Source organism: Taeniopygia guttata, chromosome 3 (assembly GCF_048771995.1).
Source record: "Taeniopygia guttata chromosome 3, bTaeGut7.mat, whole genome shotgun sequence".
Classification (NCBI taxonomy): Eukaryota; Metazoa; Chordata; class Aves; order Passeriformes; family Estrildidae; genus Taeniopygia; species Taeniopygia guttata.
Window position 1 is genome coordinate 115,051,892 of NC_133027.1, and position 15,803 is coordinate 115,067,694.

Here is a 15,803-nt window from a genome sequence, read left to right on the forward strand (position 1 = left end):
TTTCAGTATCAGGTCAAATTCAGTGTTTTACATGAAGCAATAAACAGCTCCCAAGTCAGTTACACGAATAGTAACTTCTAGAACATTGTCAAGACTATCAGTTCAGAAGCAGTTTAACATAAATTCACCATATGCCTACCTGCAAGTGTTGAAGGTCATCTTCCTGAATATTCTGAGACAAGTTGTATACCTTCAAGAGACAGTCATAGAATTACAGTGTCACATGAATCCACTGTCTTACATTCATATAATCTCTTGCACACATTGAGTATTTTTGCTCCCTCTAGAAAAAGTGTAACTGCCCAAACGTCAGCAAGTAGAGAGGTGTCACAGAACACATCTCAAACAAAAATCGACTCCTTATTCAAAAATTATTCACCAGAGCCAACTCTACAGGACAGAAGTAATGCTCTACACACTCCTGTTCCTTTTAGGTTGTGTCATGTCTGATCTAAAGTTACTTGTCACCCCTGAAGAACCTGTTCACTTTTGGCACTTCTAAGGCACAAGCTTAGAAGTAGTTTTGAGTATAGCACAATTCTCAGGAGTTTAAAGGACACTTGAACAGAAGAGCAATTTTAAGTTTGGCTGATCTCAGCATAATGTCACCCCAAGTTCTATGTACAGCCTTAAAAAGGATTCTGTAATACATCTGTAAAGAAGCAGTTGCTACTCTGACATCTTGGGGGGAAGGGGATTTCCCACTTCTGTCAGCAATTTAACTCAGCATGGCCTTGCATAACCTTGACTCCACCAAGCAACTTGGGTAGTTCATGCACTACACTGAAAATAAGACAAAGTATGGAATTTTAAATCAGAGTTGGAGGAAGATATGCAGGTGAACTTTCCAAGTGTGGCTCGAGATATTTTTTGCATGTTCAGGATAGAGGGTTCTGCCATTATTTGCCAGCATGGATATTCTCACCTGGACAGAGCTCGTCATGGTGCTCAGGGCAAAAACTGTTGCACAGTCTTTGATAGTGGATTGGCTATCAAAGGCACCTTGGGTATCCATGAGTAGTACAGCGACCTGCAGAGTTGGAAAGAACAGCAGCAGTCAATCAGATCATGGGCACTTTGACACTCCAGGCCACTGGGGTCAGTTCTGTCCCAAGCAGAGCAAGTCCCTGTTGATGAAGCCTCAGCCAGCTCCCTGCACACTCCCCCACAGCTGAGTGAGCAGCAGCAGAGGGCCCTGCCATCAGCCTCAGGTCTCTGGCCTTGCCTGGCTACCTTTTCCCAGAGAAACAGCCCTCCTGGGCCCAGTGGGGGTGCCATGCAGAGTAACTACAGCTCTCCTTCACTGGAAGAACATCAGCCTCAGCTGCAGATCTAGCATAGTTCATTAGAGCTAAGAGGAAGATGGTTACTTATAAATACATATATATACCTTAAAATAATTATTTTTCAGCAGAAAACAAGACAATTGATACTGTCTGCTGGAATGACAAGGAAGGAAGTAATATTAATGAAAAAAGTTTATCAGTCCAACTCCCATCTTTGGGACCTACCACACTTCCTTTCTCTTTCCCACTAATAAGCAAGAACGAGTGAGTGATTTGTTCCCAAAGCATAAGCAGATTCACACAACATAACTGGTTTTTAACCAGAGAAACATTTAGTTAGCTGTGAAATTTGTTAAACACCACCAAGCCACTATTTTTAAAATCCATGGCACACAAACTGGGCATCAGATGTTTCCTTTGCAAATGCAAAGGGTATGAAATTTAAATAATCTAAAAACGATGGTTCAGAACACAAATAGCTAAAGATCCCCACCACTATTGTGGAGTAAATATTTATTAATGACATTAACACTTAATTTCAGCCTAAACACCTCCAAGTAAACTTTGCAGTTAAACTGACTTGAGAGCTAAAAAATAATCAAGTTAGTGCTTTTTTCCCCACTGTTAGACTTAGTCTTTCTCTATAGACTGCTTGCTAAAATTATATGGAAGGACCAGCTTCCAGATCCTGAAGTACAGCCATGCACTACATTTCACTAGAACGCAGCTAGAAGCTAGAACATATTCTCAGCCTTCAAAGAACAGTGTGTGTTACAGAGCTTTTCCCCCCAGCATTTGTCTGTAGATGGTATTTTTAGCCATTACAACTTTACAACATCCCCAGGATAACCCACCCACCAGTCTCCATCCTTACGCTGATATACAGTTTCCAGATATGTTACACAGCTGCTCAGTGCAAAGGAAAGCAACCAGTGTTCAAACAGCCACCGTGAAATCCATGACATTAAAAGTGTACACAGAGACCTCTAAGGATCACCTTGCTCCAATCCCTCTGCCACAGGCAGGGACACCTTCCACTAGACCAGGTTGCTTGGAGCCCCACTGAACCTGACCAGGAACACCTCCTGGATGGGGCATCCACAGCCTCTCTGTTTTATATTTTAAAAAAACCTGAAAAGTAACAAAAAACCAAAAAACATCAACCCACCATACATCCAAACCAGAAAGCCTCCTGCAAGGGAGACCTTGAGTAAATCAAGGCGAGATAAGCACTCACCTTTGTTCCATTAGGTTTCTCAATTACAAACACTTCACTCCAAATCTGAATGCCAGTGGTTTCCCGTTCACATCCACCTCTCCATGTAAACCCAGTCAATGGCTCGGTGTTTCCACCTATCCAGCAAGGAGAAGTCTACAAAACAAAAGGAAAACCTTGATGCAAAACCAAGGAGGAAATTTTTTTTTTTTTTGAACATGCTATGGTTTAGCAGACTTCCATACTGTTGTTACATTTTCCTCAGAGCCAGATGACAACACTACACAAAATACTAAAACACAATGCTACTCTGCTGTGTTTCAAGATCATCCACAAAGCAACCCCATGGTATTTGAGTGGCTGCCCAACTTTTTAGTCACTGAAATGTAAGTGTATGTAAGTGCACAGTTTTTCAGTCTCCAGCACTCAGAGGTATTGAGAACAGCACTGTTTTGTCAACCAGTTCCACTCTCACAGTTGAGAAAACTCTGCTCAAACACAATAGCAGGGATTTCAACTCAGAAACAGCTGCAGGAACCTCTGCAAGGGACAAAACACCTGAACTTAATCCTCTCCCACCCCCCTCACTAACAGCTGCCTAAGCCTTTGAGTCCCTGCACTAACAGAAGCCAATACCAGACTCCCAATGCCATCTTGCAGGAGCCACAGAGAACAGACAACAACCAGGAGATTTACAATCTATACTTGCCAGTTACAGATAGAAAAGGTCAGTTTAAGAGTTTGATAGATGCCAATCAACGCACCCATATTAGAGTTGAGAAGCTATCTGGGAGGTGAGTACAGCTGGCAGCTAACATTCCTGGCTGATGGAATTGCAATGAGGTCTTCCAGGAGAGGCAAAGTAGAACAGCAGCTCACCCACAAGAATCCAGCCATTATATGAGCACATCTAACCCAGAAATGTAGCTCATGCACTGGCAAGGAGGATGAGCAGACACCCCAAGGAAGTTTCACTTGGAGAGGTTTTTCTGTAGCCCCCTCATCAGTTAAACTGTTGTCTGCCTGCCACTTCTTTCATGGAGGATTTCAGTGTAAACAAAGCTTTCTTTCACAGGTTAGAACACAGCAAGCTGGCATAAGAGACATTTAATGAATTGCCTTGAACTACCCAGAGTAGCCAGGAAAGAACCCACTGAGAAGGTCAAAGTGGAGATTTCTCAATTCACTTCTGGGCTCTACCTTGAGGACTCCACACCGGCAGTTTTCAGATAAGGGCTCAAGACATTTCTTCACATTTCAGCATAAGTACCCAGAGACAACACAGAATAAAAATACTTGAAACAACTAAGTGAAACTGCTTATTTCTAAAGGGGGATGGGAAAAAAACCTGCACATTTTCTTCATGCCTAGCATCAAGCAGGCAATCCAGCAGTTCTGCACCAGCATTCTCCCAAATGCTAATAGTGCACCACTCAGCTCTGCTACCTGGATCAGGAAAAGGTGAGATAAGCATATAGAAATTCAGAAAATGAACACAGGTATGCAAGTAAAGAGTTCTACAGGTCTTTACAGGTAAGTTGTGTGGGTTTGGTTGTTTGGGGTTTTTTCCCCCTTCTGTTTATTTCGATAGGCACATACACCTCTACCAGAAACACTGCACACAACCTGAACAGCTTTCCCCTGTATTTTTTTCTATCCCAGAAGATGCTTACACTTCTAGAGACCACTCTAGAAATGAAAGCTCCAAGCCTGCTATGTGCTGCAGCACACTCCAGGATACAGTTTGACAATGCTGTATCATATCTCACAGGTATGTGTCAATGGACTGCAGCTTTTTAATTTTCAAAAACAATCCTATTTGTAACAAATCTGATCAAAACTACACAGTTTGACAAGTCCCTCAATGAGCACTAGATATGACCTCATTGGATTTCACAAGTGATTCATATCACAGTAGACTGTGGTGTTTTAACAGGCTCAACTTCACCTGAAGTTGCTTCATCTTATGGATGATGTACTTCCGCCTGCCTCTGACGGACCTCTGCATCACCTTGAAACACTCCTAGCTTGTTACCTACATATTTCCTTAGCTAAAGCTCAGTATTTTAAGTATCCATCCATCAAGCTGGCTTGAAAGATATTCAGGAGATGGGAGGAGGAAAAAAAGCTCCTACCTGCAATCAAGCTACAAGTTGCTCTACAATTTTATCTCAGTCACCTAAAGTGTAATTTCTTTAACTTTACTCCACTCTAAGGAAAAGCCCAATGCAGCTTTATTTGCCTAGTGCATTAATACAGAGTACACCTTGAGGATTAATTCAAAATTACAAGGTGACACTCCTGTACAAATAAACTTTTACATCTAAACCTACAGATGCTGCTGCACCCAACTCTTACTAAAGCTCAAGACCACAGGATCCTCACAGCAGCTTGCTGAGTACACAACTGCTGCTGCTCCATTTCAAAAGAGCAGTCATAACACTCAGGATCACTGCTTGAAACGAGATGTTCCACCTCCCTGAAGGCACTGATCAACCTCTGCCATGCCAAAATCCTACCTGTGACTTCAGCTGGCACCAGTGAGATTTTTACAGTGGCAACTTTCCACATGACCTCTGGAACTCAGTTTAAGACAAGAAAATGAGATTCTGAAGGTTTTATTGGCAAGTCTTTCATTATGCATGTTAATGTCCACATAAAAGGACACCTCAAAATTGCTTGACTGGCACATGAACTGAAAGCAGTCGCTTTAGTACTCTGTGCAATATTTAGTTCACAGAAAATACAGGCACGCAATTGAGCCGAATTAAAGATGGAGGGCCCAGACTAAGTACTACAGAACTATACCAAGATCTCTCCTCCAGTACTAAATTTGGATAAGCAGAGGATATCATTTGACTTCATACAACTCAAGAGTGCTCCAAAGAAGAGGCGTTGCATTTATCCTCCATCACCCCCACTTCCCATCAATCAGTTTGCAGCAGTTCTGATGCTTGTCAAACTCCTTCCCTAAGCCAATTTACGTCACTGAGCTGGCAGAAAAACAATTCAGCAAAGTGCAGTTTCTTCTGATGCATCAGTGCAACTACGGGTCTGCAAGCAATACATCTTCAGAATGGAAATACTTGGCCAGAAGCAGCACATGGAAAGCAAGACTGCTCTTGTAAAGAAACAGTTGTTACAGTAGATGGCCAAGCCAAGGTGATTTCACTTTCAGTTTAAGAGAAACAAATGCTATTTTGAAGGACATTTATAGAAAACTCAGAAAAGTGACAATACAGGAAACAGACAGGCCTGATACAATTAGGCTGAAAAGGCATTTCAATCTGTTTGCTATATGAATGTTTGTTTTATTTCACAATCTGAAAACTAAGAGTTTTGTTTAAAGCTTAGCCCTTCTGTTTTCAAAAGGAACTCGCACTCTATCCAGCCCAGCACCTTGCTCAGATCGTTGTACGTAGGAGTTTGTGTTTTTCTTTGCTTGCAGGGACTGCTGGGAGTTTAATTGTTTGGATAATTTTGAACACAATCCATAATAAATGAAACCTTTTTCCTCCCTAGGTTAAAAGAGTCTCAAGAAGCCAGGAGTACCAGCTTGCTACTCTGTATTCCTCCTACCCTGAGACCATATCCTCAGGGTCTTTCCTGGGGAGCTCTTGCAAAATGAGGGAGAGGAACTCAACAGCAGGCACCACTGGGACTGAGGGAAGGAAGTCTTCGTTTGCCAACTATCAGCAGCTTTCCTGCTGTACTCCCATATTTCCTGTAACTGCAGAGTTCATCTTGATTTTCCCTCAAGCCAGCTAGCACAAATTAGCTCCAAAGAACAGTGAACAAAAAACTAATCAGTTCTGGGTTTCTAAGAACTTCAAAAGGCAACAAAACACTGACCGGTCAATATTCATAATGCAGACTAAAAGAAACACCCCACAACCTGTGACAGGCACATGTGCATCCTTCACAGAAGACCCTATTCCACCATCTCCATATAAGCCAAGGGTTCAAAATAAGACAATGCTAGCCAAAAGTTACAAACTAAAAGAAGGAATTAAATTTTGGGCCAGGCTTTAATCAATCCATAACTTAAAAAGATTTTAAGAGTTCCTGGACTGCATTCAGAAATGCATTCCAAGAAGAAAAAAGGAAACCTTATCCTTTTTGCCATACATCATATTTAAGCAGATTTAGCTTAAATAAGACTATTATGTTTGCAACAATGTGCAACTGAGTGCTACAATATGATTTCAAAAAATAAAGTCAAAGCAAGGCTCCCCCAAGTCACCACCTGGAAAAGCCCTTCCCCAAAGCTCAACTAGAAGGCCATCACACTTCATCATTCAAGTTCTTCTTGTGATCGCTTACACTGGGACACCAATAAATTCCCTTGATAACTGCAAGATATGGTACACTGAAAAACTATCACTTAAATGAACTTCTTCACAGTGTAGAAGCAGAGTAGCTGACTTGCCCTCCCCCAATATATCAGAAAATTTTGACCTGCTGTATTTATGCTCAATTTCACAAACACAAAGAAGTTACTAAAATACCAAAGTACTTTTCTCCTGCAGGAAAAATCCAAACTACTCACCCTGTTATACATGTATCTAAGCATGAAGTCCAGCAGAAAAGATTTTCCTTTGCGGAAAGCTCCTGCTACAGACACAACTACTATGTTAAGATCTTTAATATGTTCCTGAAGCAAGATTTTTTCCAATGCTGATTCATCTAATTCAAAGTTATGGTCATCTTCATGAGCAAGGACAATCTGTATGGGGCGTGGCTTATCCAGTTCCACCTCATCATCCGAGTCCGGCAGGGCATCCGAGTCTGGCAGTGCATCGTCCTCTTCTTCTTCATAAAGCTTACCTGCAAATTGACAGGTGAGAACACATTAGTAAGTCACAGCTTCGGCCAAGAAACGCCTTTATTGTGAAGCCTGGAGCTGGGCTTACATCTCCAGCAGTGAGGGTGGTGTTCTTGGGAATGCAAAGAGGTCAACAGCAGCTCCCTATCCATTTTCATCAGCTTTGTATCTAGCATGTATTTCAGATCTTCTCTCTTTCTGATATTCTTTATGTATTAAGGAATCACAAAAAAATACCCCAACCCTGATTTTCAGCTTCAAAGCTCCTTTTAAAGGCATTTTAAGTCAAGGGCCTTTAATCTGGAATAAAAATTAATCATATCAAACAAGCTCCAAAGAGGACCAAAAAGGGGCTTTTTTTTAGCATCACCTTCTTGTTGTAAGGGTGTCAGGGGAAATTAATGTTTTCTGTCAAAAGGTTTGTTTGCCAACAGGTACAAGCAAGACCATGGATCTAGTAGGGAAGCCCAGGATAACAAACACCAGATGAATAAGCTCCTCTCTAATTCCAACACTGTTTCAAGTCTCAATACAGCACAGACTTTAGAACACCTAGTCCCTGTTTGCAAGACAATAAACTACTGAACATGTGCATGCCCTAACACTTCTGGGATAAGAAGACAAAAAAACCATTGAAGTAGTTTCTGGCTTTATATTCTTCCTACAATGCACTATTAAGCAAGATTTAGTAACAGCAAGTATCAACACTTTCAAAACAGTTAAGAGACTATTTTATACACTATTTAAGAATTAATACCCTTTCAGGATAGAACAGCAGCTGGAAAAACTGTAACTCAGATTAAAGTTACTAATGAATGACAAGGTAACACAGCCCTTCAGACACACACTATACCAGTACCAATATCCTATATTCCTGACTTCTAGAATTCAGGAGTTAATTGGATTAGAGGCCTAACAAAAACCCAAACTACCCTATCCAAGGTGAAGTCTCTTGTCTTGTTCAGGCACCACAACACTGAAGTTTGTCCCACAGTAGAAATCAACTCTACCATTCCTGACTCTACTTTTCCTGGCAAGCATGTGGAAAGCTTCTTTTGTTTTGCTTACTGAATTGCCTCCCACTCCCAATTTATATTTTGCCATGTCCTGTTGGAAGCTCATGTGCACAGACCTGACCAAGGCACCTTCCTACCAGTTACTTATGTGGGATTATCACATCTGATTTTCAGTACACTGTCCCTGCAGCCATGTTCCCATTTCCATGGCAAGGCAGCAGCCACTCCAATCCCTCGTGTGCTGCTCACAGAGAGGTTTCCTGTGGAAGCAGCCCACTCCAAGTGTTCTCCTGCAGGATGGATCCATGAGGCACCATGGAACACACCGTTTTCATTCGTTCATGGAAGAGAACCTGCCAATTCTCACAGGAGCTGCCAAGTCACTCCTGCCAGACTTTGCATGCGAGATACCATCCTCAACAAAAGATTTATGAACAGGGCTCCAGTTTTGTGGATGTAATGAGACACTGCAGTTATTACCATAAATTTGAAAAACTGGTAACACGGTGAGCCTGAAGTTTCTCCAGCAATTTTCTCCTTATCCAGCTCTGACAACACTTCATTTAACTGCAAAATGAGAGGATGTTTCCACTTCCAAGCATCAAATCTTGTGCTGTTCCAAAGCTGAATGGCATTAAATCTTAAAAAATTTTGGTTTGAATATATTAGGCTTGCATGGTACTTGGTTTGAACAGGAGGTGCTTAAATCCTAAGCAGCTAGAACTAAACTCCAACATTATCCAAGTGAGTGTGCAAAACAGTCCCTAGTGTCACCCTAACTCAAAGTGATTAACACAGCAGGCCAAAACATTGATTACACTAGCAGGCCTGACAACTGGAAGGAGTAACTTTTAAAAGAAAACCCATCAACAGGACACCAAACCACACAAACTACATTGACACTGACTGGTCACCACTTCAGAGGAAAGTCTCTCACCTTTGGCCTAAAGCTTTTGTACTGCCAGATATTAAACAAGCCCTCTCCTCTTTTTTGAAAGAGTTTCTAAACAGGCTTTGCCCCATATAGGCAGGATCCTTTGGAGGCCAGAAAACTTGGGAGGATAGCCCAGGTATGGAGGGATGAAGATCTTGACAGTCAGAAAGAAAACTTCCAGCATCACAGCCTAGAAACATAAAGGGAACATTCTATTGATAAAAGTATTGAAGTCAGACAGTTCCAAGAAGAGGTGCCTGTGTTTTAGCTAACACATTCACACAATATTTCAAAGCCTCTGCTTCAAGGCATGTCCCTGGTAATAACTTAACTTGGTTACCTGGTACAGCCTCCTATTCTTTTATTTAAATACACACTGCATTTAAATACACAGCTGCAGTAAGAGATTGTGTCTGTAAACTAGGGCAGACAGAAAAACAGTTTGAAGCCATACCTGCAGCTTCTCTTTTTTCACTTGGGGCCTGACATTAACCATCCTGTCCTACCTGGAAGTCATCAAAACTTGTCAGACCTCAAAGACCTCAAGGTGTAGCAGCATCCTTGTGCCAGCGCAGAGCACAGCCACACAAAACCTCTCAGGCCAAGGAGATTTCAGAACAAACAAGTGGAATGGTCCTTTATCATTAGTTATTTATAAACAAGCAGATTCTCCCTATCACAAGGAGATAGTACTATCAAGAGCTTACACAAAATATGCTCATTAAAAGCTTACATCTTGTTAACAGCATTCGGCACCACTGAAGCTCATTAGCTCAGAGGGAACACGAGAGAGAAGATTCATCCTAGACCCTGCTCAACTATAGATTTCACTTACCAGCAGAAATTGCAAGTCAAGTCCAGAGCACCAAGCTGGGTTTGTTTGGTTGGTTTCGGTCAAGTTGATTTGTTGTTTTGGTTTTTTTTCCTTTGACTAACCAGCTAAATATATCTAAGTTCCCAACCTACCTACAGAAAAGACCATCATGGCCATCAGTCAAGCACTTTAGAGGGTGGAGACCGGCTGAGTGCTGACAGCTGTGAAAGCAACTTGATCCATGCAGAAGAGCTGGTTTGATCACTTTGTGTTTGAGTGGCAGAGAACACGCCTCCTTTCAAGATTTTGAACTAGCTGGCAATTACCAGGACAGACACTGCACAGGTCAAGCATGTTAACAATAGAACAAGTGCTACTGCTTGTCCCAGCAGCACAATCAGCATATGCCACCCTGTCAGGTGTCCTAGGCAGATGTCACACCCTTTTTTGATCCTTTATCCTGCCTTCTGGCTGCTCACCCTGTCACTCTGGCTAGTCACTGTCTCAGGCAGCACTTAGGGAGCCCTTCTACAAGGCTTCAGTCTCATGGCCAGAAAGGTCACATTACACTTCCAAGCCTCTGGAAACAAAGGTCAGGACAAGAAGCACCCCCCCTTCACAGTCCAGTTTTCTGCAAAAGCGTTGCAGAAGTTCTCCAAGTAGCTCATAAAATAAACATGCTGACAGCACTGTCCGGTCAACTCGGGCCAGAAGTTTATGCAATTCAGAACTCAAAGCCCTGTCCCTTGGCTGTCCCCCATTCCTCACCTGCTCCAGCACAGTCACAGTGTACTACTTAAAACTCAGATTTAATCTGATTTGTTCTAAATCCCACAGACTGCTCTAGGTTCTTGCAATAGTCCAGTGCCAGCAAATCAAGTATAAAAGAGAGGAATACTAACTTTAGAAGAAGTGGCATTTACAGAATGGCCACTTCTACTTCCTAGCCCCCTGGACAGTACTTTGCAAAGTTCATGGCAGCATCCCTTTGTGGGTCTCTATAACAATACATTTCAGTACTGCTACAGAGGCAACCAAAACAGACTTTTGTTGGTTTGGGGGTTTTGTTTGTTTTTCATAGCATATTTTAACACTTTGCTAAGCCCAGTTTGGTCCCAGTAATGGAGTTACCAACCCAATACATCCACACAGGGACTGGCTGTTTCAGAGGCATGTTCCATGTTCTGCACACACAACAGAGAGGCAATGCTGCCTCCTGCCACAGGATTAAAGAGTGATAGGTTCACCCAACTCACTCATGGGGTTGATCCTTATATTGTTGGAAATTCCCATGTGCACAGAAGATCTGAACCTCAGGCTTTTAGTACATACATAAGAGTTCTCATCTGTCAAACCATAAGGTACTAGACCTTGTAGCACAGTGCTGCAGGCCCAAGAAGCCACAGATGTATTTTTCTTTTTTCAAGATGCTCACCTGACCTTTGATGTTTCTATAGTACTGAACATACTCCAGACTAAGGTCTTATGTGCTGTTCTGTCTGGAGCTGATGCAAAAAGATCCATCAACTGGACTTGGCCCTGAAGTCTGCCATCCATTCACACCTATTACTGTGGCTGTTCACCAACCAGTCCCTACATCATTTTGGCTTCTTCCAACCTGAATTATTCCATTAGAACCTGTGGGCTAAGGCACGATTCTGACTGACACGATCACTTCCTAACCCAGGTCAAACAGGCTGGGGACACACAAGAGAAGCAACACTGTGCAGCAAGACACAGAGGCAGACAGATTTGAATGGGAGCAAACATAGCCAAGGGAAGATACTACCACTCAGTTTCCCCATAAACTCCTCACTGCACTCAGTAACAACTACAGCAGGGCTGCTATTTATTCTCACCATCTTAAGTACTCAGAACAAGCACCATTTGTTGAAATACTAAGCCAGATTTTGAGAACAGTAGCTTCTTGTATATGCAGACAGTATTTCAACTGAACAAACCCCACTAAATAACCCATTTCTTAAAGCATGAGGTAAAACGAAAAGCCAGTTCCTGCTTCCCCTAGGTACACAGCCAGCAGCTGATGACCTACTTGTCCTGCAGTGTAAGAATACGAGAGTGAAAACACTCAGACACCTGCACGCTACAAAAATAAGAGACAGCCTGCTTTAAATGCAAGTTCTTCCCTTTAAGCACATTAATTGACAGAAAATACAGTTACCTTTAAGTTTCAACCTAAATACAGCTTGAACTCTTTGAACATATTATCCACATCCTTTCATTAAAAAAAAAAAAAAAGGAAAAGTACATACTAATTGCTAAACTCAGTTTCAGATATAGTAAATGTTTTTGATCAATAGGCACTGAATCACAACCAGTAACTGCTTCTGTGGACAGTGAGTTGAACACAATTGCCCACAAATGCAGCAGAACATAAAATATTTTAAATCCCATTTACTTTTTCATTTTAAGTCACTTTCATTAGTGTAGCTGTCCCTCATCAATACTTCCATTTGCTCTAAGAGTTTAAAGAGTATGAAGCTGTAAATCTTCTAGCTGGTAGTCTTACCATCCTGTTTGCACAGAAACCTGCACTTTGCTAGAAGTCAATGGCAAATCAAGACCTCCAGCATCCCTAGACACTTCAGCTTCCAGCATCCCTGAACTCTTTTTCCTGGTGCTCTACAGCACCACACATTTGCCTCCATACAACAGCAGTTCAAGTCCCCTGCTCACATTTCAATACAGATGCTCGACAGGCTCCCCCACCATCACCTGAACAGTGAAAAGCAAACTGAAGTGAGCTACACTAAGCTCAAGCCATCTCACTTGAAATTTTGTTCAACCTCCACGCGCTGAGGGAGTTCATGGCTTGAATCAAAAGCTTAAAATAATTTATCATGAGGAAACTGCTGCACTGCACTTCAACGTAAGGCATTCTCTCAGTACTTCATGTAGGAAATTTTCCTTGCAGAGAAGGGAGACAAAGTGCTTAAACATTTCTTGTTCTGGTGTAGTGAACGAAGGAAAGTGTGAAGCGAGTTCCAGAGCACAGAAAGAAAATATGTTAACCTTCAGACCTTATTTAGACACATCTTCTGGGGAAAAAAAAAATCACTAGATTTAAGCAACAAAATTGTCCCCCCCTTTTTCCAGCAGTCCTACTCCATGCAATAAACACACGAAACTATGGGGCTGCCACAGACCTTAATGCATCGCTGCTTTCCTATTGCTGACTAGTAAACAGTGCCAAGTAGCTCATTTTAAGGCCAGAAATAATTAAATGTTTCGAATATTTCAGCTATAAATAGGACTGGTGAGCTAAGTTCCAAAGACTTGTTTGGACATCCAATAATACCAAGAGAGGAGTAGGGGCACGGTACAGGGTGAAATACACATTTAACTCTGTGTGTTCCTTCAGGGCAATGGGATGTTAAAGCGACACATCTAGAACTGTTACATAAACTGTGAGCTGAAGAGAAGCACCTGAAGCTACAATTCTGTCAGGAAAGAGGAAAAAGATGATATTCTCATGACCTAGATACCTCTGAAGCACCACAACTAATCAAACAATAAGCCTGTCTACTCCTAAGTGCTTTAAATTGCTTCTATGCTGAATGGTCGACATGCATGCAGGAGCAGACAGCTCTCCCCTATATAAAATACTGATAAGCTGGCATTTTGTTTTTCCCTTTACGAGGACAAAAAAGCAAGAGGGAAACTTCACATAATGAGAATATGTAGCAAAAAAAGTCAACCCTCAAATTCGGCTCTTCTCAACCAATACAAGTAAGAGAATGTCAATAAGCAAAGACTAAGACAGAAGCAGTACAAACCCAGTAAGTTGAACAAAAAATTAAATTACTGCTTTTTAGAAAGCACATTATGAACTCGGTAAGAAAGATGTTTCTCCATAGCTACAAGAAAAATCGTGCAGGGTAAGGATAGCGGCAAAGCATGCTTCTCATCCTTCTTCCCCTCTGCCCAAAAATCACAGCTATTAATAGCACATTCACTGAAGGACCTAACAGGATCTCTACCCACAGTAAGATTCACCAGTACTTTTCCAACCCCCTCAAAGAAAGCTGTATTAAAACACTAAGGGCAGATTAAAGCATTAAAAGGTCTCTTGCTCACTTTTTCTCCCCTTTCTTACCCATCAGGCAGGCTCTTAAGGATGGGAATGGGAATACTCCAGATCTGACAGTGCCCTAGTTCACCATGAACTCTGTAAATGGCAAGTGACAGCTCCTCATGAACACTGAAAACTAAGTGGATCCTTGAAGGCCATGAACATTTAAACCAGACTTCTGCTTGTATTCCAGGCAGACTTCTGCTTGTATTGCAGAGTGATTTTATTTAAGGTTGTTGCTCACTCAAGGAGTCAGTATTTTCTAACTGGTTTAGGCTATAACTGTGTTTTATGCACCTTGTATGTATCCTCCTGTCAACAGCCAGTAATTTAAATGATGAGCAGCTAACCTAAATTGGTATTTTGAGCGAGAATAGGGAGAAAAGAATGAAGTGAGAGATGCCAACTGCAATTGCCTCATGTTTGGTCTTTCGATTGCCAGTCAGAGGTGGTTTAGTTACCGAGGTGCCTCAACACCACGGCCACAGAGGAGCTCAGGAGAATGCACAGCGAGCACTTCCTTTGGCTCTAGAGAAGGTATGCCAAAGGGTCAGATTTCCTACTCATTTCCAGCATAAACAAGTTGTCACTCACAAACACCAGTGTAAGGAAACGGTACACCAAAGAGGCTCAAACCTTTCATTTTTGCTTTCAGCAAGCTGAATGGCAGCAGCAGTGTGGCCAGCAGGATGAGGGTGGTGATCAACCTCCTGCACCCAGCACTGGTGAGGCCACAGCTCAACTGCTGGGTGCAGCTTCGAGCCCCTCACTGCAAGGAAGACCCTGAGGTGCTGGGGAAGGGTCTGCAGCACAGCTCTGATCAGGAGCAGCTGAGGGAGCTGGGGGAGTTTAGCCTGGAGAAAAGGAGGCTTGGGGTTACCTCAGCAGTCTCTACAACTCCTTTGAAGGAGGATATAGTGAGGTGGGGGGTGGTCTCTTCTCCCAGGTAACAAGTGACAAGATGAGAAGAAATGGCCTCAAATGGTGCCAAGGAAGGTTTAGGTTGGATATTAGGAAACAGTTCTTCATGGGAAGGGTGGTCAGGCATTGGAACAGCCTGGCCCAGAAAGTGGTGGAATCACCATACCTGGAAGTGTTCAAAAAACAAGTGGATGTGGCACCTGGGGACACGCTGTTAGTGGTGAATACGGCAGCACCAGGATAACAGCTGGACTCTGATCTTACAGATATTTTCCAACCTTAACAATTCAATGCAGCTTCCAACTAAAAGTGCTTTCAGCCCAACCTCAGTTCATACTCAGATTTCCACCTCTCCGTTCCGGCAGCTAAGAGAGCCTTCTAGCCCGTTTTTCCAGCACTGAACTCCAGAATTCTACATTTCATTTCAAAGAATAAAGAACAGTACAGAGTGTAGGTTTCTCTAAAAAACTGTCTTCTCTAGATCACACAGTTTGCAAAACTGATACAGTAACTACCTGCAGACAACTCCCTGAAGTATTTCAGCTTCTCCTCCCTTCTTAATTTGGCAGGGTCACTGACACCCACCAGATGAAATGGAAGCTAACAGGGGAAACACAACATGCGCCAACACAATTAACACCAAGATCAACAATGGGAATCAAAACAGGAAAAAAAGTTACACACAAGGCACAGTTAAA

General features: G+C 42.3%; 1 protein-coding gene across 6 annotated transcripts in view; it reads right to left on the reverse strand.

Moving 5' to 3' along the window:
• ATL2 (atlastin GTPase 2) overlaps positions 1-15,803 on the reverse strand; it is a 40,357-nt gene that overhangs the window by 13,136 nt on the left and 11,418 nt on the right. For all 6 annotated transcript variants that reach the window (XR_003959652.4, XM_004176151.6, XM_032747491.3 and 3 more), the window contains exons 2-5: positions 7,052-7,329; positions 2,524-2,658; positions 926-1,030; positions 140-190 (exon numbers count right to left, since the gene is read on the reverse strand). Coding sequence is in view for 5 of the 6 variants with exons in the window: in XM_004176151.6 (XP_004176199.2) it covers positions 140-190; positions 926-1,030; positions 2,524-2,658; positions 7,052-7,329 (569 nt within the window). In the remaining variant the exon portion in view is untranslated. The remainder of the gene's footprint in view (positions 1-139; positions 191-925; positions 1,031-2,523; positions 2,659-7,051; positions 7,330-15,803) is intronic.